This window comes from Vulpes vulpes, chromosome 12 (genome assembly GCF_048418805.1).
Source record: "Vulpes vulpes isolate BD-2025 chromosome 12, VulVul3, whole genome shotgun sequence".
Classification (NCBI taxonomy): Eukaryota; Metazoa; Chordata; class Mammalia; order Carnivora; family Canidae; genus Vulpes; species Vulpes vulpes.
The window spans coordinates 91,726,534-91,750,897 of record NC_132791.1 but is presented as its reverse complement, the minus strand read 5'-3'; the positions used below and the strand labels follow the sequence as shown (position 1 = coordinate 91,750,897).

The 24,364-nt window shown below is 37.0% G+C and overlaps 1 protein-coding gene across 1 annotated transcript in view; it reads right to left on the bottom strand.

Moving 5' to 3' along the window:
* The window catches only part of LOC112920437 (uncharacterized), a gene marked incomplete at its 5' end in the record, with an annotated part of 293,948 nt that overhangs the window by 46,279 nt on the left and 223,305 nt on the right, over nucleotides 1-24,364 (bottom strand). Inside the window, one exon of the mRNA XM_072731939.1 lies at nucleotides 23,023-23,182. Coding sequence (XP_072588040.1) covers nucleotides 23,023-23,182 — 160 coding nt within the window. The remainder of the gene's footprint in view (nucleotides 1-23,022; nucleotides 23,183-24,364) is intronic.

The window sequence follows — 24,364 nt, the reverse complement described above, 5'->3', positions numbered from 1 at the left end:
CATGCATTTCCACGGATCACCGGAAACCCAATAAGCATCATTCGAAAACTACGCCATTCTCTCAAGAAACAAAGGTCTTCACTTGGAGGCACTTGAGCATATTGGTCTAATTTGAGAAAGAAACCCTGTTTCTTTAAATTCGAGTTCTGTGTTGGGCCGCCACTGGGAGGTTGTGCTGAATTTCCCTCATTAAGCAGTTTCCTAAGGAGAAACCACCTGATCAAGCACTCATTGCACCATTTCTTCAGATTTTTAATTTCAAAACATTTCACTTGGCAGAGGCGGACCAGGGAGCCCTGTCGGTGACTGCGGGTATCTGGCAATGACAGACAGAGCCCAGGAAAAATCAGAGCTCCAGAGCAAGCCAGCACATTTTAATCAGCTGCTAGTCGTGGAAGAGCCAAGATTTACAAGGGCCTCACACCCCTAGGTATAAGCAAAGTGACACACTCCAGTGTAGCCGTGAGGTTTTATGGCGATGTTATCACTCAGAGAACAGAGACATAAAGGCAGAGGAGTAGCAAGAGAAAAGTACATAATGTTTTCACACACTAAGCTTAATTTCTATATTGTTTTGTGCTCCTGGGGCTTCCTTATGAATGACTGTAAAACTCTATTGTTCTGAAAATTAGTGGATCGGAGAATCGCACCTTTGGTGGCCTTGGTGTACTGGTGGCCTCAGCTCACATCAGGGCATGCTAAGTTTGCCCTCGTTTCAGGGAAATGATCTGCAGAGAATGACAAAGATGAAAGAAAACTTTCTTTCTTTCTTTCTTTCTTTTTCCTACAGTTCGCACAAAGTAAATTAAAAAAAAAAAAAAAGGAAAAAAAAAAAGAAAAGCACAATGCCAAGAATATTCAAAGGCGTCATGCCTCTAATTTAAAAGTGGCTCTAGGTTATTTCTAACTTTCCATGACCGGTATGAGCTATATGGGGTAGGGTGACACATGCAGCTCTTGAACTTGAACCCGTTACACAGAGAGCGCTCCCATAATCCGTGCTCCCCCCCCCCCCCCCCATTTCTGAACAATTTCTTGTTGTATTATATATTGTATCTACAGCTGTGCTATGTTCCGTGGCCATAAAACCATCCATTTGTATAATCTCGGGGCAAAAAGCACCACAAAGAGAAGCAATGGGACTGGGAAAATGATCCATCTTCATTTATGCATTTAAAATTTTTCTCACTGCGAGAGCCTGGTGAGGTGGATATCTTCCTGTGAAAACCACAGAGAGCCAGCTGCCTTTTCCTAGTCCAACAAACATCAGTAGAGACAATAACATTAAGGATTCATAATCCCACATAGAAGAACACAACATTATCCTAACTAAATTTTCTCCTTTCGCATCCCCAAGACTTATTAATACACGGATAAAAAGCTATGGGAGTTCCAGCTTCCACAGAGTGTGTGATGGATATCATATTCCAGCTGTTCCATTTGGAAGCTGTTGTCCCAGATTCATCAAGTTCTAGTGGAAATAAACGAAATGTGGCTATCTGATGCTCACAGTTTGTCTGAGCACGCTTTCTTCATTTCTCTGTTATGTCAGAAATATCACTGGACCCAAAAATGGTCTCGATTTTCACGGTTCTCTGGAATTTTATTTCCAATGAGTCTCTACTTTGCCACCAGCCTATAAGAAATACCTCAAATATTTTGAGGCCTTTCCTAGGGAAGATACACTGATTTTTGGCTCTACCATCATACGGTCTTCTGGGCTCGCCCCTTTTCCTTTACAAGACCCCTACATACTGTCTTTAGGACCGTGGCCTTTCTCCCGGCCAACTCTCAACCCTCTCTTGAGACTCTCTTTGAATATTACCTATGTGTTGATGACTCTCAGATTTTTATTATTTCTCCAGACTTCTCCCCTGAGCTACAGATTTTGTACCCAATTAACTATTTGACATCTGCCTGAGTACACCTCTCCGCCATCTCAAATTTCACATAGCTGGAAGAGAAGATCGATTGATTGCCGCTCTACCCTGCACCTTTGAAAAGGGAGTCTTTCTGGTATTTGCCATCACCACAGTTAATGGCACCACAGCGTCTCCCAACTGCTCAGACTTCACACCTGGGTGTCGCCTTCCATTTCTCATTCTTCACATTCCAAATCCATCCAATCCATCAAAGTGACTTCACAGAAATCTCTTTAAATAGCTCATTCACTTATTTTTTCTCCCTTTACTCTCTCTGAAGAATCAAAAGAGATTCTTCAAAGGGTTACAGCAGGTTTTAGGTGATGTGGTGGGATGAGAACGAAGGGCCGGTGGTTCTTCTTGGCATCTTTCCATGCCCTGTGGTCATCGAGGCAATCTTCCTTATGGCCTGGTCACTGCTCACTCTACTGAGGCGAGCAGCTGATGTAACTCATGAGAGGCTCTCTGCCTGGCCAGAGGCCCGTGGAGGTCCCTGGGTAATTCAGCCAGCCCTCAGTTCTTGCTGATGCAGCTGTGACATCCTCTGTCATTGCATTTCTGTCATTACTTCCATCCCACCCCTGGCCTTGCCGCTTCACCCTGCAGTGGGTGCTATGGCATGGCAGTGGGCCCCCATAAAGGTGCCATCACAGGATTGCATGCCCTGCCACTCAGCTGCCCTTCCAGCTTCTTCCGTCTTTCCAGGTCCCCATGCTCCCAGGAATAGGGAATCTATCTTCTACCAAATGCTTTGTGTCATACCTTGTCAGTATTAGCTTAAATTTGGGTGGGGTATAGGGTTAGAGAGGCTGCACTTCCAGTTTCCATCAACTACTTTATCCCACTCCCTTTTTTGAACCAAAGACCAGAACATAAGAATGAGAACTGCATGTCTTAGAATCTGCCTCTGTTGCTCCTGATTCTATACCTCTCACGCCAATCTGCCAATTCCTAAGGAACAAGAAGACACAACCTCCCAGCTTTTATATGCTCTTGTAATATCTTCCTCCATCCCAGCTCTGACCTCAAAACCATGCTTTATCCGGATTGGATTTGGGAGGGAGAAACCAACTTATTCACTGAGGAGGCCAAATTAGTGAGCATTTTAAACGTCTTGCATTATGGGGATCACATGTCAGGGTTTTAGCTGCCCCCCCTTTTTTTTTAAAGGTTTTATTTATTTATTCATGAGAGACACACAGAGAGAGGCAGAGACATAGGCAGAGAACTCGATCCCAGGTCTCCAGGATCATGCCCTGGGCCAAAGGCAGGGGCTAAACTTCTGAGCCACCCAGGGATCCCTAGTTCACTTCTTTTTATTGGGAAGAGTATCTCATTGTTTGAGTATACTGAATTTTGTTTAGCCACCACTAGTTGACAGAAATTTGGATTATTTCTATTTTTGGCTATTATGAATAGCATGACGGAGCTATAAAGATTCATGTACAAAGATATTTTTCTGTCTGTTGCTATTTTATTTTATTTTATTTTTTTGTTGTTGTTGCTATTTTAGATAGACATACAGAAGTGGAACTTCTGGGTTGTGTAAATAAATTTAAAGAGAGACATATCTTAGCAGAGGTAAGTCCAAAGATCCTTGGACTCAATCCAAGCTTTATTCTTACCAACTGTGTGACCTTGAGCATGTTATCAGAGCTCCCTGTGCTTCTAGTTCTTCATCTATAATGGCACTTATCCAACAGTATGACTGTAGAACTAAATAATCCATGCAAAGCACTTGTGCATTGCCTCACACGGAGTAAACACTCACAGTTAACCACCACTAAGATTCGTTCTGAGAACCTAGTGCATTTAATAAATATTTACTAATTGACTGACAAGTTGAAGATGGCTTCACTGGATAATCTGCACTGTACATAAAGCCTCTGATATCTAACTTCTACACAATAATGGTTCAAATTTCCTCTTCCATGTCTTAACCATATGGCTCCTGCTTTGGGATAACTCTATGTATGGTTGATCCTTTGAGAGATTTTGTCAAACGTCTAATATCTGCCACAATGCCTTAATAAACATTACATACTTCTTAAAATTTCCAAATAATAAACACAAATTACGGGCATATATAGGCTTCCCATGTCTGAAATGATTTTTATGAAAGGAAGTTACACACTTATAATCTTATTCACACATGTGACTTTTAATATTTTGATCTCTAACATCAAATAAACCCTGAGGGCTTTGTTGGGGGGCAGGAGTTATTTATTTATTTTATTTTTTTAGCTACAGGCTGGTGGTCTGTCTGGAATAAACTTTATGTGTGAGGAACAAATAAAATTTTATTTGCTGCTTGCAGACTAAATAATTCTTTTAAAGAAGAAAGTTTATTGATGTCGTAAGCAACACAATGCCTCTTGAGATGAGGGGATGACCTGGATAAAAGTGCCACCCCCCACCACTTCCCTTCCTCTCCTCACATTCTTTTAATTAAGAAGTCTGATGATGAAAGGTTCATTAGCAGACACTTTTCCTATTCTTGGAAAAATAAGGTTATTTTAAGAAATGTAACAGGCTCAATATGTCACATACAATACGAGTGCTTCCTCCTTTATATCTTATCCTTCAAGTAGCTTATTGAAACGTTTCCTTTCTTCAAATTGTTCCCTTACTAGGATCCAACAATATGGTAATTCCAATTCTCCCTGTTTCCTGGTGATATAAAAATATCATTCCCATTGTAGGAATGTCATACTTACTTGGATGATATTGCTGGATCACTGAGTTTGTCATGGTATAATTCTGTTCCCAGAAAGAAAGAGAAAGCTACATTTCTCCCTTAATTTGGATTATTTGCCCTGTCTGTCACCACAGTTTTGCAACTCACTGGGATGGAGTGGGGGGATGTGTCCTCAGACCAGAAAACAGAACTCCATAAAGTTCCTAGTTTGCCACCATGAAAGACCCTAGGAGATCATTTCCAATCTTATTGGTTGTAAAGAGTTTCCTTTGTTTGGCAGCAAACTTGAAGTTAAAAAAACAAAACAAAACCAAAAAAACAAGGAAATAGGAAGTTCCTAAAAATTTATACAGGCTCTCCGGAGTAAAGGTGTGATGCTGTGTTTCCAAAGTGATGTTTTAAAAGGCCAGGGTCTTCCCACTGAGTAAATTAGCTATGCTGGGGTCATAAACTGGTTTGTAAACTGGAAACTTTTTACATTTCATCTTGTTTCCCTGTTGTTCCAAGTATTTAGTCAATTCTTTTGTAAGTTGAGGGTACTTGGGCAATGTGGAAGGATCCAAAGAGAGGATAGCTTATCCACGCTTCTGTTGGAGTTTGAGAATGGGAGGAAGACAACTCTGTGTTCCAGCCAGCAGGAGCAGCAGTGATGCTGGTAAAATTCCCAAAGGGGAAATGACACCAGGGCAGACTTTTCTGGAGTCACATGAATCAGCCACCCTCCCTATGCAGAGAATAGTGTTTCTTTGGTAAACTCTTTGTGGTTTTCTGTGTGACTTTTAAGAAGGAAACAATTTATCTTATACCACCTCTATCCCATATGGTGTCTGAAGCTTCAACTCCTATAGAACTAACTCATTATCATATTAATAATTTCCTCAGGGGGCACCTGGGTGGCTCAGTGAGTTATGCACCTGCTTTTGGCTTAGGTCATGATCCCAGGGTCCTGGGATAGAGCCCCACACTGGGCTCCTTGCTCCCTGGGGAGCCTGCTTCTCCCTTTCTCTCTGTCTGTTGCTTCCCTTGTTTGTGCTCTCTCTCTCTCTCTTTCTCTCTCTCTCTCTCTCTCTCTCTCTCTCTCTCTCTCTCCCTCTGTCAAATAAATCAATAAAATCTTTTAAAAATAACAATAATAAAATAATTTCCTCGAATGTTTCCCATGTCTTAAAATGCTTATGCTTTCTATCTATTCTAATAGAATGGCATGTTCTTTGGAGTTAGGAATGTGACTTAAAATTTACTATTTGTTCATACTGTGGTGTGTGATACGCATATTTAACGTTTTGAAAAGTGGGTTGTAACCTAGATTCTTAAAAGTTATTTTAACATTTAATAGCTTAAATGTAATAGTTCAGTTTGCATCATATTCAACAAATAAGTGACTTTTGTTCTCAATTCTTTGGTGAACTAGACCTTCATGCTATATTACATATAAATTCCAAAAGCTGCAGAGGAAAGAGAAAGAATACACGTACTAGAATCCAAAGTCCCAAGCTTCAGCCCGGGCTGAAGCTTTGTTCAAGCCTTGGAGCTGCTCTGACATCTTCAATCAATGTTAAATAAGAAAATAAAAATATTTTCCCTTAAAAGTATGGCATTTTATTGAAATTAGATGCGTGAAAGTACTTTACTAAATGATTTACGGTAGTAGTAGCCTCAGTAGTGGATTTGTATTAATAATTACAGCAGGACCTAGAAAAGCCCGTTTATAGGTTTATCTGGTGAAGATGTTCTTTAATAGGAGGATATAAAAGCATTTCAGGTCAAATACTAAACTTTATAAAAGGAAGTAATATAATACACCCTAGCCATACCTTATAATATAAACTGGAATACTTAGAGTCACATTTAATTATATCAAAGAGCTTAAAAAGGATGTGTAAATGAGGGTCCCTACAAATTACAAATTACAAAAATCAAGGACTTTCCTTCTTCCTTTAAAAGGACTTTGCTATTTAGTAAAAGAAAATATGTCAGTGATGTAGTTAGTGATAAATCACTGAGAGAAAGCTAAGGATAAAAGTGAAAAAAAAAAAATCCAAACTAACAAGACTGGAAATGGGTTTTCTCCTCCAGTGGGTTGATTCTATTCCACATTGAATGTCAGATACCCAACCTGTTGTTCAAACCTCAGTAATGTTCAGTTTTTAAAAAGAGTCATTTATGCTTGCAATGACGCTTCCTTGCTCAAACTAAGACTGAATCTTGAGGTCAGTGCTAAAGTTTCAAGTATGGTTGCTTCACATACAAAAGTTCAGTGTACTTTTCAAGACCAATGCTTCCAAACATCCAAGGAATTGAAATCCTCAGTGTTCTTTTACTTAACCTACACATCGCTTCACACGCTGTCGTTTATAAAGCCATGATGAAAAGAACAAGTCTATAAACCTGTGCTAAGCGGCAGGAGTTTTGGGCTCCCAGGACTTCAGATCTGCAGTTTATGCAGTGATTTATATCTAGTGGAATTAAGGAAGCAGTATAAAGTGGAGGAGAAAAGGAGGGACCGGTCAAAAGGGTGTGTGTGTGTGTGTGTGTGTGTGTGTGTGTGTGTGTGTGTGTGTGGTGTTATCATAGAAAGGAAATAGAGGAATCAGGAGATTAAGAAGAAAGAAGCTTGGAGGACTTTGGCTAGGAAATCACTTGACTGTGGCCAAAAAAGAATAAAAAGAAAGGAAATCATGTGGAATCTGTAAATATGCTAAAAACCCTAGAGCAGTATGGGGTGAGAGAAAGCTCTTAGGGAGTGGCAACTGCAGATTTTCTAAAATACATTAGAGGGAATGAGCGACATCTTCAGCTTGGAGGTGGGCTGAGGTGTGTATTTTGAATCTGCAAGCAATTTTGACTTAGGTTCAATATTTTGGGGGATGTTTGGGGGTGAGAGGCTAATGGAGATTATCGGGAAAAGGTCAGATTACCACTGCATTAAAAGATCCTCCTCTGTATGTAAAGGTAAAGCGACTGAAGACAGATGTACTAGCTGATTTCATGCATTTTAATGGGTATTTCTTTATTAGACATGGAAGCCAACACACTAGCTTTTTATGCTACATTGACACAAAGATATAGGACTGCTGAAAGCAGAGGCCAGGATAGAAAGCCTGTAAAGTTCTACTATGCAGATTCCCAAGTCCATTTTATGAGATGTCTTGACTTCCTTTTTTTTTTTTTAATTAATTTTTATTGGTGTTCAATTTACCAACATATAGAAAAACACCCAGTGCTCATCCCGTCAAGTGTCCGCCTCAGTGCCCGTCACCCATTCCCCTCCAACACCTATTGGATGTCTTGACTTCCAATAACACAGTGACTCTGTCTGAATGACAACAGTAAAGTCAAAGAACTGGTTGATTTATTTTCTTTGCACAGAATTGGCTGTTCTTTTAATATTGAGTTTCAGTCTGATAATTGTTTTTGTGTGTGTGAATAAAGTAACACGATTGTTAGTCTACTTTCTATGGTCTTTTATGTTTTAGGGAAATAACTTACTTATTATTATTTACCTAACTATATTGAAACACATAAAGTATTAACATGACCTTGAAATCTTCCTCCATTAAAGTGATAGTGTTCAGGTAAAATATAGTGTTCTGATCCATTAAGTAGCCTTCTAAGATCTGGAAAAGTCTTCCTACCCATAGGACCCTCATCAAGGTCTTCCAACTATTTCCTTACTAGATCTTACCACAGGAACAAGCTCAGCTCCTGATCAGTGTTTTGGGAGTAATATTAAAATTCCGGTGGATCTCGAATAGGAAACTGGAAAACCCATTCCCTCCTGCTCGACTTTTGATGCTTTGACAGACAAGCTGAGATTCCTGGGTTGAACATCCAGCAGAAGCTGTTTTACCATTCATCATTTTAAGGTTTCAAATTGAGGGCAAAATGCCATATAACCTACTTGCTCATCATTTACTAAATAACACAAATTTAAAGGCAAAAATGTTCATAGTTGGGAGGTTTTTATCTTTTCCCTGAAATATTCTGACATGTGCAAAGATCATGCCTGGCAAAATGTCCTAGATTTTAGTCCTGGCTCTGACATCTATTATGATGGGCAAGTCATCTTTCTGAATCTCACTAATTTCCCTCACCTGTGAAATTCCTGACCTGATTACCTCAAGGTTTCTCTAGGGAACAAATAGAATTATGTTGACAACATGTTGAAGACTCTAACATGTGATATTAATGTAAGATACTGCTGTTCCTTTTGGTGTTTGAAGTTAAAATCTACAAATAGATTACATTTTCATAAAATACTCAAATAACTGTTAGATGCTAGAAGCAAAATCTTTTAGATTTAAAATCTAAAACAAAGACAAGGAAAAGACCTCCCATTCTCTAGGGGGGTTCCACTTCATATGATCATGTTTCGCCACTCTGACTTGTTACACAAGGTTTACATCTATACGTTTATATAGCACTCCTGCAGTATAAGGTGATTCTTCACCAAAAATCAAGGCGGGAATAAGCATCTCCTTCTACTCCAATTACCTAACAGCATAAGTTTCTGTACTTCATCACTCATTGGGAAGCAATTTACAAATTTAGTTGGGGCTGGGACAGTTTTTATCAGAAACAACCTAGGAGAATTACATAAAAAAAATATTTGATGAGTGTTTCAGTTTTATAGTAACATGTGAAAACCATATTCATTACCCCTTTGACATATTTACTAATGAATAACCCATTTGTCTATTTGCACTATACTGACTACCATTTGTCAAGCCAATACATTTACAATGATTAGGCTTAATGGAAAAGTCTAAACATAGAAACATCTTCCACTATTATATTCATATTCAGAAATGTCAGGATTAGCTAAATTTCAAGGCTGAAATACACAATTAATAAAAAATACTTTGTTTTGCTAACTGCCATCATGTTTCCTCATGATATTCCTCTTAAATTTTTTCATCACTGGCAAATTTTCTGAATATTGAACATGGGAAATACCAGTGGGTGACAGGATCATTTCAAACTATGGGTAGCCATTATCAACACCCTTATGGTAGAATGGCTTCCTCAGCCCTTGAACATGAGGATTATATATTATATCTTTGAGTTGAGCCCAACAACAATAAAATTGTTATGCACAGAATTTATCTAAGAATGAAGAAAAGAGGGCACCTAGGTGGCTCCATTGATTGAGCAACTGAATCTTGACTCTTGATTTCAGCTCACGTGGTGATCTCAGGGTCATGAGATTAAGCCCTGTTTTGGGTTCTGCACTCAGTCGTGAGTCTGCTTGAGATTCTCTCTCCCTCTGATCCTCCCCCTACTCATGCTTGTGTGTATATTCTCTTTCTTCCTCTCTCTCTCTCTCTCTCTCAAATAAATAAATCTTTAAAAAAAAGAGTGATGAAAGGAAGGAAGGAAGGAAGGAAGGAAGGAAGGAAGGAAGGAAGGAAAGAAAGAAGGAAGGAAAAAAGGAAAAAAGGAAAGAAAGAAAGAAAAAAGTGAGGGAGAGAGGAAAGAAGGAAGGATACTACTACCTAACCTACTAGATGAGATGACTTGGTTCAGTCATAAAACTACCAATTAGTATTAAAAACTAAATTTTTGGGATCGCTGGGTGGCTCAGCAGTTGAGCATCTGCCTTTGGCTCAGGGCATGATACCAGTCCAGGGATCGAGTCCCATGTCAGGCTCCCTGTGAGGAGCCTGTTCTCTCTCTGCCTATGTCTCTCTGCCCCCCTCTCTCTCTGTGTCCCTCATAAATAAATAAATAAAATCTTTTTTTAAAAAAAAACTAAACTTTTCTTTAGTATTGTTTCATACAGAGAGGTGATTTGCCTTCTCAGGGAATCCAATGCATCAGAAACAAAGAAGCAAACAAGTGACAACAAAAATTTTCCTGAATGTGGGATTCCTACCCCAAAACAAAAGAAACTAAATTCAGTAAATGGTGTATATATATGTCATTCTCTGGGACAACTGAATGTCATGTTTTATATGTAGAGCTTAGATTTGATATTAATTATTCTTGGTGAATAGTAGGGAAATCTATTAAATGATAAAGTGAATCAAATTTCAAGTTACAAAATAGCATATGTAGCACATCCTGCCAGGAAGTCTCAGAAATATTTGGTCCTGTAAATAGGACAAAAACCCTGAGTGTCCTCTTCTATTTATGTCATCCCCTTGATGACAGGCCTTCCTTCAATGAATTTTTAGGAGTTTGGCTAATGGACACGAATGATCTTGGAGAAGTTGAGAAAAATGGAAGGCAAATAGAGATGTAGCTTTTGCTGAGCGCTGTTGTAAAATCACCTTGAGGGCCATCAATACATTCATTTGTGACAATGAAACTCTTCCTGAACTGTGGTAAATTTCAGTAAAGTGTATATAGTTCCTGTGTGACTCTTCCTGGACTCAGGAGAAACAGCCTGCCTGTCTGTTGAAGACTGCAAAAAATAACAACTCACTTCTCCAGGTATGATAATACAGGGGATGATAGTATACTGTTAACTGGGTCAATCTCCACCACTGCTTACACATCATTAATACGTCTGTTACAGAATTGATACTATTCTACATTCTTTTTGGAAGAGAAAAAAAATACCAAGATGAAAGCTTGATGTTTTAAGTAAAAACTATAATAGATATTTTCAATGACCCTGAAGCTCTGGCAAATAAAATGAGAGCCTCAGAAAAACACTATTATCATGACAGAACCAATTCTCTTTTGATCCTGATGATCTTTGGTACCATTTCCTCTTACATAATTGTATGGTATGCAACAAACAGAACATCATAAGAGCTATCATGAGGCTCAAGAGAAAAAAACCCTCACACTATTAATAACTTTTTTTCTTGGCATTTATTATTGAACATTGGGTCAAAATTCTCTGGGCTGTATTGTTCTAAAATCCCTTTTAAAAATCTTGGGGAAAAAAATTAAAAAGACCTCTTGGATCCTTCAGACTTGAACTTTTTAGATTCAACCCAGGTCTGTTGTGCTACCTCTGAAGAACCTGAAGCATTGTTCCTTAAACTGGGAACAATGTGTTCTCCACGATTGCAAATTCTTTGTTTTATTTTTAGATTAATTTTCCTTTTTTATTAAATTTCTATTTCCATGATAATATTTGAAGTGATGGAAATATTCTATAATTAAATTAGAGTCATGGTTGCAGAACTCTGTAGACATAATAAAGACCACTGAATTAGGGACTTTAAATGGGTTAACATTATAATTATAAATTATCATTGTTGTTGCTTTTTAATGATTTTATTTATTTACTTGAGAGAGTGAGAGAAAGCCCAAATGGTGGGGAGGGGCAGAGAGAGAGGGAGAAGCAGATGCCCCTGAACAGCTGAACAGGGAGCCCGATGATGTGGGGTTTGAACCCAGGACCCCGGGATTATGACCTTGAGCTAAAGGCTGATGCTTAACCCATTGAGCCACCCAGGTGCCCTTAAGTTACAAATTATATCTTAATGAAGTTGTTAAAGTATCTGACTCATTTTAAAGAGGTAAATATATTTTAGAATAATAAAATAAGACCTTTATTAGTTAACTCAATGTTTGTCTCAGTAGGGTCCGCTGATTGCTCTGACGTTTGTAACTATACTTTAAGGGATGCTCACAGATTCCTTTAAAGGGAATTTTAGTTTATTTCTGGCATATATAGGTAAAAAGTGGAAATTAAGAAATGGAAACTATAGATTTTAAAAGTATGATATAGACATTAAAAGAAATTGGTAATAGCGACAATTAGTTTTCCAAATTAAAAATTCCTTTGGTAATACACGATATAAAACAATGGTATGATTTGAACCAATGCATATATATATACTAATAAGTATCTCTACCCTTCATTAGACTATGACTATTGTTCCGTGGAGAGGGCCTAGAGTTTGAAGTCTTGGTCAAGGGTAATAAATTCCCTCTACTTAAGAATCTCTTGACCTCTCCTTTAGATTTTGCAATATCTAAAAACATCACATATATTTTAAAAGAAATTGAAAGTTTAGTTAAAAAACTGTCCTCTTTGTTAAAAAAAAAATAAACATATTGGCCTACCTCATTCCATCCGAATGACAAAATTAGGCTTATTGCTCACAATTTTTAAGTTTTATATCTGACTAAGACAATTAGAAAAGACCCAGGAAATGAATATCAGTCAAATGTGAAAAAAACAAGAGTTTTAAAACCATCTAGAAGATCAAACCTTTGGCCAGGGCAACATTTATTTGAGAAAAGTGTACCAAGAAATCCATAAACAAATTTTTTTCTATCAAGAAATAAAAAGTAAGCAAGTATTGAAAGCACGAGGACAAATGAGTCATTGCCTGACCTGGTGACAGCCTGTGGAGTGACAATGAGAGCTTTTCCAACAGCTTGCCTGAGAAGAAGCCAAGGGACCAGCCTGAAAACCAGGAGCTAAATGTAGATGGCGGTGTGTGTCACTTGGAGCGCTGCATGGTGACTCTGTTCCTGCCAAATATACAGCAGCTTAGCTGTGTTTTAGGACCTCATCTAGGCATAAACCACAACTGCTGCTGTTGCTGGTGACAATGGAAACCAAACCGCACTTCTAATTGGAAAGGAGGACATGGGAACAAAGAGAAACAACCAACCAAATCTCATCAGGAGACACAAAATGTGACTGCGCTCTGCTGCCAAGTTAAGAAAGGTGCATGTTGCATCAAATCTGAGTGATAATCCAAACGGGGAAGGAGTAACACTGGGCAATGTTGGCCAGGGCATCCTTATGACATTAATGCTCTCTGTGATTTTCTTTCTTCCCTGTCTGAAGACAGATCATGAGGCCATTCGGAGGAGACAGATTGTCATGGCTCAAACTCCTAGTCATGAGCATAGCATGAATTGCTCCCGAGTAGTATGTGGCAGCGGCTTGCAAAGGATTTTATATTGTGCTTGGTACTTTTTCCTTTCAAAGAACACTTTTATAGATCTTTCCTCCAAATTATAAAAATAATGTGTTCATCATGAAAATTAGTAGGAAATTCAGAAAAGCACAAAGAAGGCAAGGTACATGTCCCATACTCCTACACCAAAGGAAGATATCACCATGTGAATATTTTATGTATGTCTTTGTAACTTTTGACTTCACTTTACAGTCTTCCATGGGTTGTTTTTGTATCGACTAATATTGAATTACGGGCAACTGTGGTTTGCAATGCACACAGAAAAGTGAGATATTAATATGTATCATTTCTTGCCTATTGCTTTCATTAGTCATGTTCTAGCCATACTAGATTCTTTTCTGTTCTCCAAAATGCCATAATATTTTTTTAATTATTTAAATTCAATTTAGTTAACATATAGTGTATTATTAGTTTCAGGGGTAGAATGTCGTGATTCATCAGTTGATATAATACCCAGTGTTCATTACATCACGTGCCCTCCTTAATGCTCATCATCCAGTTACCCCATCCACCTACTCGCCATCACCCAATTACCCATGCCCCCCACCCACCACCCCTCCAGCAACCCTCAGTTTGTTCCCCATAGTTAAGAGTCTCTTGTGGTTTGCCATGATATTTTATCCTCTGCCTATTCTTTTGGTGCCCAATTTGTCCTTGAACTGCTCTTCTTCATCTTAAATACCTATATCAATAATCTTCTTTGTGAGATTTTCAATGGTCCTTTCAAACGAGTTAAGACTGTTTAAAAGAAAGCTACGGGCCCCAGATGAAGTCCATTGGTCCAAGTCACCAAAGTGAGACTTATTAATCAACCTAACTGCAGTTGCAAACTCCCCCAGAAATGTAGTCTTACCAGCTGGTCAAGAATTTTTGGTCAAGAATTTTCGGGAGTACCAATGAGGTAATGTGTCACAGGGGCTCTCTCCATCTCTTACCCTGCCCTAAAGGAAAAGGAGGCAATCTGCATGATAAAACCCTTAGCCTTTTCCCCCTAAGGAAGGGGGACCCCTGAAATAATCCTTTATTTTCTCTTGCTAACTTGTTGCCTCATCTCCTTCCCATAAAAACCTTCCATTTTGTACAACTCCTTGAGCTCCCTCTACTTGCTAGATGGGATGCTGCCCCCTGCCCGAATCACTTAATAAAGCCAATTAGATCTTGAAATGTACTGGGTGGAGTTCTGTATTTTAACAATATTATCTTCATTCAAGCTGCCACCATACCGCCCCAGCACATAGCTGTTACCCCACCATTACTGTATTGGCATTCTAGCTCCAACTATTTAACTTCCTCGCTGTACTATCAGGGAAGAGATACTGTTTCATTTTATTTTCATGAGCATCTAAAAAAAAGTGCCTACTTCATATTAGATGATCCATAACAAAATAGCGAATAAATGAATAGATGGATGAGTGAAGTTATTTCATCTCTCTGAGCCCGTTTCCTCATCTGTAAAATGGAAATAGTACCCACCACATATATTTGCTTTGAGAATTAAATGAACCAATGTATTAACTGCTTGACATAGTGACTGACCCACCCTAAGAGCTATTCATTTTCTTCCTTTGTTCCTAAGAAAATATTATTTAAATTCTAAGTTCCTTTTTAAAAACTTCTCCTTGACCTATCTACCAAAAACGTGAGTGTTAAGAGTCAAGCAAATGGTTTCTCTGAGCAGGTAATAATACTAGGTGACATTTTTGCAATTCTAATTTATTCAAGCTTTGTGACTGTTAAAAGCCTAAAGAACACCCTACAGAAATTAGATAAGCTAAAAGGGACAAAGGGTAATAGGAGAGCTAGTATTTCAACAGAGTTGTATTTTCATCTCATTGAAGCCTATACAAATGCAAGTGATATTGGGGAACCAGCTTTTCTCAAATAACAGTCAGCTATGGAAAGGAGTTTGACTTTCATTCTTCAAAGAACACTTATACTTGCAAAGGGAAGGAAAAAAAAAGAACATTGTTTAATGCTTTACATGAAATTCCATTTCCCACCACATAATTATTAAAAGATAAGTAGCTTCTGCATTATTAATAAGAATAAATAATAAGATGGCAATTAAATAACTATCATTAATGACTTGTTCATTAATATGTTAGTAGTCGGCTGCTTTATCATGAAGAGAAATTAGAGTCAGATAGTAGGAAAATTCAATAAATAATAAAACAGAAAGCTGTGTATTGTGCCTCAGTTAATTACAAATATATCTGATTCTTAGGGACCGTTAAGGAAGAAATTTGCATACCAAGTACAGAAGTAGTTCAAAGCTAATAGGTGCTTTGTTACAAACAAAACTCTCTTATGTCTCTTTGAGTTTAAGTTTGTTTACTCTTACAAAAACTTGATTTCCTGTGTCTGAGGAAAATAAGCTTATAAAAAAGATGAAAAGGCTGCTATATAGCACTCCTGTAAAGAGATGCTGACAAATTAAGTGTTAATGAATCAAAAACATATGGATTACACTTCACTTCAAATAGAAATGATTTTAGAATAAAGGGGGGAACTACTTAGCAAAATGTAAGTCTTTGTCAATCTTTAAAACCCAAACATTTATGGTATCTTCAGAAAGCTCCTAGTTATTCCTTTCCTTACTCGTTACCTATCATTTTCATTTTATAGAAAAGATCAATCTCTCCAAGGCCAAATGACCTTTCAAACATTTAACAATATATTGAGTAAGTTATACACAGACATCCCAGAAGTTCAGAGATAAAAAAGATCAAGAGAAAAATATGTATCAATTAACCAAAACCACCATGCCAACATAGAACAGTTTTCCCCATTCCATGCTTATGATGATTTGAAAGACAAAACAAAATAAAATTGCCAATGGTCATATAACTTTTTAAATCATTCTCTTTTATATGTATTTTCTTAAGTTGGGGTTAGGATTTGTATTTTCAAATTAGTTGGAATAATATCAGTCTTTTTATCGTGCAAAAGTTGAAATTTCTATAAACAGTTCTAAATACAGTCCACATTTACATAAAAACCTTTAAAAGATAAGTGTCTTCATGCTTCTGGAGATCTTGGAATTTATCCAATGCAAGAGGAAAATAATACTGTAGAGTTCAGAATATATATTTGATTACTGAACAGGAACACCTATATTTAAGATAATTTAGGCATACTTTTAGGATGTATTCACCTAGGCCCTAAGACATGTTTTTTACTAAAATAAAATAATAAAATAAAATAAAATAAAATAATAAAAAATAGTGCTCTTTTTCAATGCAACAAAGTATGTTTTTAGCACCCCATACTATCTTCCCATGCAAAGGAATTTGCATTCCTATATTTTAATGTCTCTTTCACTAAGGATACTCTTTTGACGTCCAAGATGCTCATTTATTATTGTGAGTACTTATTCTTTTGCCCTCCACTCAGTGTAAAAAGCTTTTCAGTCATTTTGGAAGTGGACTCTCTATAGGCAGATCTTGCAAGTATGAAATTCACTTGAATCACGTTTGGGGTACAAGAAGTATTACAGGCAGGTTTGAATGCTCAACTCTTGTTCTCTTGATGTGAGGAGTTAAAATGTGCCTCAGCTCTTATTGAATTAGGCTCCTGCTTCCCACCTCCTATAATCAAAGCAGCCTGTCCACCTTTGAATGGACAAGATATGAAGATTCTTGGTGGTGGAGTCACCACTCTGACATCTGCCATTTTGAATTCAGTCTAACTCCTTGTTTCCATTTCCACTTGCTACTACCTTCAATTCTTAATTTCAAATTCGGCTAGGTCCAATTTAGCTTATTATTTATCTTCACCTACTTCAAGCCCCCATCAAGCTTGCAAAACCTATCCCTCCACTGAAGATCAGGATAATGAATACTAAATGGCATGTAGAACAGAATCTATAAGTGATCATATGATTGAATTGAATTGAATGATTGATGGAAAACTGAACTATGTATTAGAGTGTATTAAAAACATTAGAACTTTAAAATAAGCAGTTTATAGAATTCAATACAGAGGCAACGCAAATTCTGATGGAATGAGTTATCTCTTTCTACTAAAGCTTTCAATGGCTTCCCACTGCCTATGAAAAATATATAGCCCCACCATTGTGCACATTTCCAATTTCTAATCTCCTTCTTCAGGCTGCTCTCTCGCTTCCTTCCACTCTCTGTCCTTTGTTCAGCCCTAACAAATTGCTCTCAGTTTTCAAACTTGCCTTGGCATTTCCTATCACAACACCTCTACTCACTGTCTCCTTCTATATGGAAAGTTCTATCAAGTGTCTCCATCCTAAATCCTCATCAACGTACATCCATTTATCTGTTTGCTACCACCTTGCCCCTCAAGATCCTCACTGAAGCTTCTTCTCCTCCCTTACTGTACTCCCCAAGTAAAAATGAGTAGTTAGGAAAACAAAGTCATGCCATGACACACTGCCTGCAGTTTGCTGTGTCAATAACAATGCTTAGGGGTTAGCTTACTAGAAAACTCATTACTAAATGTAAATTCATCTTTCATTAATCATCTTGTTTTATTAAAAATTATAGACTGTATATAACCTTCAGAACAGAATTTCATCAACTAAAGAACTTTAAATCGTCATCCCAGTGCACAAGAATAGTAGATAAATAGTGAAGACTAGACAAAGAAGGGGAAATGGGTATGTGTATATGTAGCCCTGTGTTTCCCCCTACACATTCATAATAAGAGATAAGTAGCTCCTTCTCAGAGTCCCCAACATAATTCCATCTCTTAATAAAAACTATTCTAACATACAACAAAATGCTAACCTTCATTAATTGCATCTGTTCGTTCCCAGATAATACAGACACTCAAGAAATAGATATTTTAGTTTTTATGCTTTTCAATTATGCTGCTTGAATGGATCTCTAACTGTACTGTCCATTGTCCCACAAGGCACAACTTTCTCCAACCCTTTCTCTCTCCCTAACATCCTGCTATTTTTATGAGCTTCAATAGCCCCTTTTCAAGTGGTAGTTTCTTTAAGAAAATAATTACAATGCAAATTAGTCTTCAACAAATAGTAAGGCACATTTCGGAATTAAATTCCTAAGTATTGAAGCTTTGCTTCCTGATATGTTTAAAACCATTATATAAGTTTAACCATAGCCATTCAATCTATGTACCTAGAAATATCATTTCTTCTGTTGCTAATGAAGGTCCTACGGCACAAATTTATTAAAGGTATACGTTTGCATGGGATAATAATTGGGTCGATAATATTAAATTCATAGGCTCATTATTTAATTGCAAGGGCAGATTATGAATACAGCTTCTAAAATGTATTTTAATGAAAAACACTACATCCTGACCTAATCATATCAACCTTATGCTATCTAATTAGGGATGCAAAAAATCATTAGAGTTGCAAAATATTAGTTCCAGTTCCATCAGGCTGTGAGCTGCCCCTTCATGAATATATATATTTTTACTCATGATAAATAGTTAATGAGGTAAAAATGACAAAATTTGCATGTAGGCAAATTAGTTTAATAGAATGATGTCTTTTCTGACTACTGAAAGTGACCTTTTCCTTTTCAAAAAAAAAAATGGTTAAAATACTTTGAAATTATCATCTGGCTGTCTTTGCACAAATGACAAATTATATGTATGAACAATATAAAAATTACAAAATGCAATAATCCTAAATTCTCATCATACTGTAAATGTGTTCTGTGCTTTTGCATTTATCAATTTAATAAAAGGAAATTAAGCATATTATAAAGTGTCCATTTATGTGGCAATTTTTAATCCAGAGCATAAAAACGAGAAGCATGTGCTTAATAGCTGGTACTATGGCAAAGATCTAGATCAAATTTTTAAAATGCAAAAATTCTAGAATACTTACTTGAAATACTTTCATATTAAAGTGTCTGTTCCATTCTTAATTTAGCAACTTAGACTACAGATGAGTGTTCTAAATTAAGCTGGCATTGTATCTTGAAATTAGTACTTCAATTATTCAACAGGACTACCTTGCTTCCCTATTGAAATAAACTAAACAAGCAAAGGTAAAATAGGTTAAGAAGAACATTAAAAAATTAATCATAAGAGGAAGTCTTCATGGTATAAACACCAGGTCATGAAGAGACATAACAAATAAAATATGTATGTCTATTCATTTAAGTTTAGGAACATTTCTGTATGCTTAATAAACATAACCCGGATAATGAGAAATAACAGGTGCTTTCCAGATTTTCAAATGATTTGCATAAACATCTCTGTTAGTCTCCTCACTGATAGATGCTGAGTCTATACATGTTGGGGAAGAGACAGCAGCAATATATCTAGATATATTAATGTTTGTTAATGGCCCAAAAGAATCTAAGCCAAAATATTTTACTTAGGACACAAATGTTTTTTTATTAAATTATTTACTTTAATTGCATTTAATCCAATTGTCTCTTCTTTGATCCGTTTAAATGTGTATACATTGTCAGAATTATGAACACACAAGATTTGAGGTCTTTTCTTGAGTTCTACTTTTGTCCATCATGGGTCAGCTAAATCATTTGATAAACGAGGGAATAAATATTAATTTTTAAAGAATTAAAGAATTTCATAATCTCCTTTAATTTTCCCTCTAGCAGTTAAATATTCATTTTCTTCTTCTCCTTTTTATCCCCAACCCCCTCTCCACCCCACCTTCTCCTGTCTCTCACTCTCTCTGACTTCCCTAGACAAAACAAATAATCATGAACAATAAAATAATTTTCTATTTTCCTCTGTATTCTCTTGTTAGGTACTATGGTTCAGCTCAGATCATTTTGATACTGAATTTTGGATTGCTTCCAAATTCCTAAACTTCCATATTGTGAAACTTAATAATGAAATAAATATATTCTATCTACCTCAGTCACTTTGACATTATCCTGCAGAGAAAGTGCTCTTTGCTTAATTTTTAGGATGATTTATTAAACAATTCAGGTCTTTTAAAAATTATGCTGTTGTCAAGGATTTTTGAAGAAGAAGACAGGATGACTATATCATAAAGTGAAATGTGATTTACTTTACGTCAGGGACAGTTGTGGAAATGCCTGCTGTAATGTTATATTTACCTATCAAATTAACAGAATTCGAGACATATTGCATATATTAATAGTAAACCCATGTGGAATTTTTTTAAAAGCTAATGTTTAGGTTTCTATCAGGTAGAGAATGGAATGAGGTATATTATACATTCATTATATGGGCAAATAATATATTTTCAATTAGTCATTCATGCTTGCACTCATTGTTGTACTGAACGAATAGACAGTAAAAATGTACTATGTTCTGCAGACACTATTAAAGATCGAGAACACAAAGATGGAGAAGCCACTCATTTATTGCACAAGATCTTTTTTTTTTTAATTTATTTATGATAGTCACACAGAGAGAGACAGAGAGAGAGAGAGAGGCAGAGACACGGGCAGAGGGAGAAGCAGGCTCCATGCACCGGGAGCCCGACGTGGGACTCGATCCTGGGTCTCCAGGATCGCGCCCTGGGCCAAAGGCAGGCGCCAAACCGCTGCGCCACCCAGGGATCCCCCACAAGAAGATTTTAATCTAAAAAGGAAGAAGGAGGGAAGCCTGGGTGGCTCAGTGGTTGAGTGTCTGCCTTTGGCTCAAGGCATTATCCTGGGGGCCTGGGATCCAGTCCCACATCAGGCTCCCAGCAGGGAGCCTGCCTCTCCCTCTGCCTATGTCTCTGCTTCTCTCTGTGTGTCTCTCATGAATAAATAAATAAAAATTTAAGAAAAAATAAGTAAATAAAAAGGAAGAGGGAAACACAAGTAATCCTCAGACTGTGTGTTAGAAGGGTCAGATAGAACAAGCAGCCATGACACAAAGGAGATGGCACTCTTTGGGCAGGCTCCATCAAAGCAACACTCAAACTCAGCCTGGAAGAAGAATTAGTTTGCCAGGTGGTCCCCGAGGACCTGGGAGGATGCTCCTCAAAACAGAGAGGAATGGATGGTAATGTAAAACAATATAACATGTTTAGCAAAATATCCTTATTTTTATATGGCCTCATTATATTTCAGCAAGAAGCATTTGACAAGAGGAGGTCTGAGAGGGAAGGAAGGCATGTGGATACAGGCTAATTACCAGAGAGGTAAACAAGAATCATAACAAATGGCAAAAATGCAATAATCTGTATTTTGGCTTTTACTATCCAGGCAAAGGGTTTATGACAGGAAAAGGGGGGGGGGGGTCAGATCTACATTTTAGAAATATTCTAAAGAATGAATTCGTGGATGTGATGACATGGTAACTGCAGCGTGAGACTGCAGGTAGAGCAGTTAGCAGAGTGTTATTGTTCTTTAGAAGTTGGGAATTGAGATCATAGATGTGCAATAGCAAATAACATAGAGAATAAATATTAAAAAAGTAAAGTCAATATAACTAACTCCATGAACAAACTGAAAAAAAAAAAATCCAGGAGAAAGGAAGGTCTAGAGAAACTCTGAGTTTCAGTTCTTTGCAATCAGAGTAGATGAAAATGCCATGTGCAGAGGTTATGGATATGTGAATCCTGTGGCTTTGTGACACAGGTGAAATGCATTTGGTAATTAACTAACGTGTTAAGTCAATTTTGTTTGGAACGTGCTGGGTTCAGGCATCCACCTGAAGATACCAAGTAGGCTGCTAGTTTGTTAGTTTAGGACTCAGAACAGAAGCATAGCCTTGAGATACACATTTGGTCATCTTCAGAAGGATGGAAGATATAGCTTGAAAGGAGGGCAAGAAAAAAAAAGCATGTAGAGTAAGAAGAGAAATAAACCAAGTATAGGGCCCTGAAAGACTCTAACACAGAAGAGGAGGATGGAGCCAATGGAGAAGTCTGGAAAGGAAATTACTGAAAGAAAGAAGAGAAGCAAGAGAACTAACAAAACATCAAAGGAGAATAATAATATTCTCTTCCTCCTGTCATCACAAGATGACATTGAAGCCAGCAATCATGTCACATGCAGGAAGCTGGTCACTGGCTTCTTTTATTTTTTTCTTAAAGACTTATGTATTATTTTATTTATTTAGTTGAAAGAGAGAGAGTGATAGAGACAGCAGGGGAGGGGCAGAGGGAGAAAGAGAGGGAGAGAGAGAGAATTTCATGAAGATTTCCTGCCGAGTGTGGAGCCTAACACAGGGCTCAATCTCGTGACCCCAAGATAATGACCTGAGCTGAAATCAAGAGTCAGATGCTTAATTGACTGAGCCACCCAGGTCCTCCACTAGCTTCTTTTATGTTCTTCACAACCCTTGTGTAATTTTGCTGTATATATACAGCAGGTATCAATAAATATTTCCACAGGAAAATGACAATGCTACACTCTAAAAACCACCTGACCATGTTTCCTCATTTCAACTAATAAAAAATAATCAGTATACAAGCAATTTGCAAGATTTGTATAGTGGTGGCAGTAAAATACAATAGTAAAGAACAATGTGAGAAAATGTACCAACTTACTGATAGGCTAACAGAATGAGCTTCTCTTGTGCAGTCAAAAAACAAATCTATTTCAAACCAACTCACCTTCTTCCTTTCACCATGGATTCCTCTCCATTGCTCAGACCTTTTCACTATGTAGCTGAGCTCCTGATTGGAGATCTCCAAATCATACGGCATGAAAAACATGGCTTCTTCACTGTGGATGCGCTGAAATGCATCTAATATCCAAGAATCACTGTGCAATCTAAAAACAAAACCATCTGTTACTTTTGTTCCCCAAATACTGTTTACTTTTTGTCCTCCAAAAATCTTAAAGAATTTGTTTCTTTTATCAATTTAATCAATTCTATTCCAGTTCATTGTTCCCATTTATTTTTCAGAAATTCTTTGACTAACATTCCAGAAATAATTTAATACTATTCTTCACTAACTATCATAGTCAAAGAATAATCTGGTTTGGGGGGGGGGGATTTTTTTTTTGCAATAATCTCTCATAAGCCTACTATTTTTTTTTGTATCAAAGATTTAATGATAAGTGAAGGAAATCAGTGAGAATAAGCAAAATGCATTCATTAACTCAATTTTCCCCTCCTATGCTGATTTAAAATCATTTAATCATAATTTGCATGATATATTAACAAGTAAACATACTTAATAGCTGGATATTTTACTTTTCTTTCTTTTTTATTAAAATGATTATTTTCTAAGTTTAAATTCCAACTAGGTAACATACAGTGAAATATTATTTCTTTTTTTTAATAAATTTATTTTTTATTGGTGTTCAATTAGCCAACATACAGAATAACACCCAGTGCTCATCCCGTCACATGCCCCCCTCAGTGCCCGTCACCCATTCACCCCCACCCCCCACCCTCCTCCCCTTCCACCACCCCTGGTTCATTTCCTAGAGTTAGGAGTCTTTATATTCTGTCTCCCTTTCTGATATTTCCTACCCATTTAAGCCTACTATTTCTGATTTTTGATGTCTAGATAATAGAGGGTAGAATATTAAGAAATATTTAGCCATTAATTTATATTATGAATACCAGATTAATTCAAATGTGAAGGATTTGTTAAAGGAAACTTAAGTTTGAATTTTTTCTTTCTCAGTGAGTTGATCTTAGTGCCCCTTGGTAGAAACCCCATTGGACCAGCTCAATTGGAACAGAGGTTTTGCTTGGTCAGTTGTTTTCCAACATGAATGATATATGGACCACTTTAGTGAAGCACCTAACCTGATAAACCATTCATTGGATCTTTTTTCCTTTCCAAAACAACTCTTAATATTAATTTAGAAATGCACTGCTTTTTTTGTAATTTTAGGGAAGAATCTTACTGAAAAACATTAATACTTCATTAGTAACATTGGGGTAAGTACTATAAATATTAATTAGACTCATATTTATAAAATTCTTCCACTAAATAC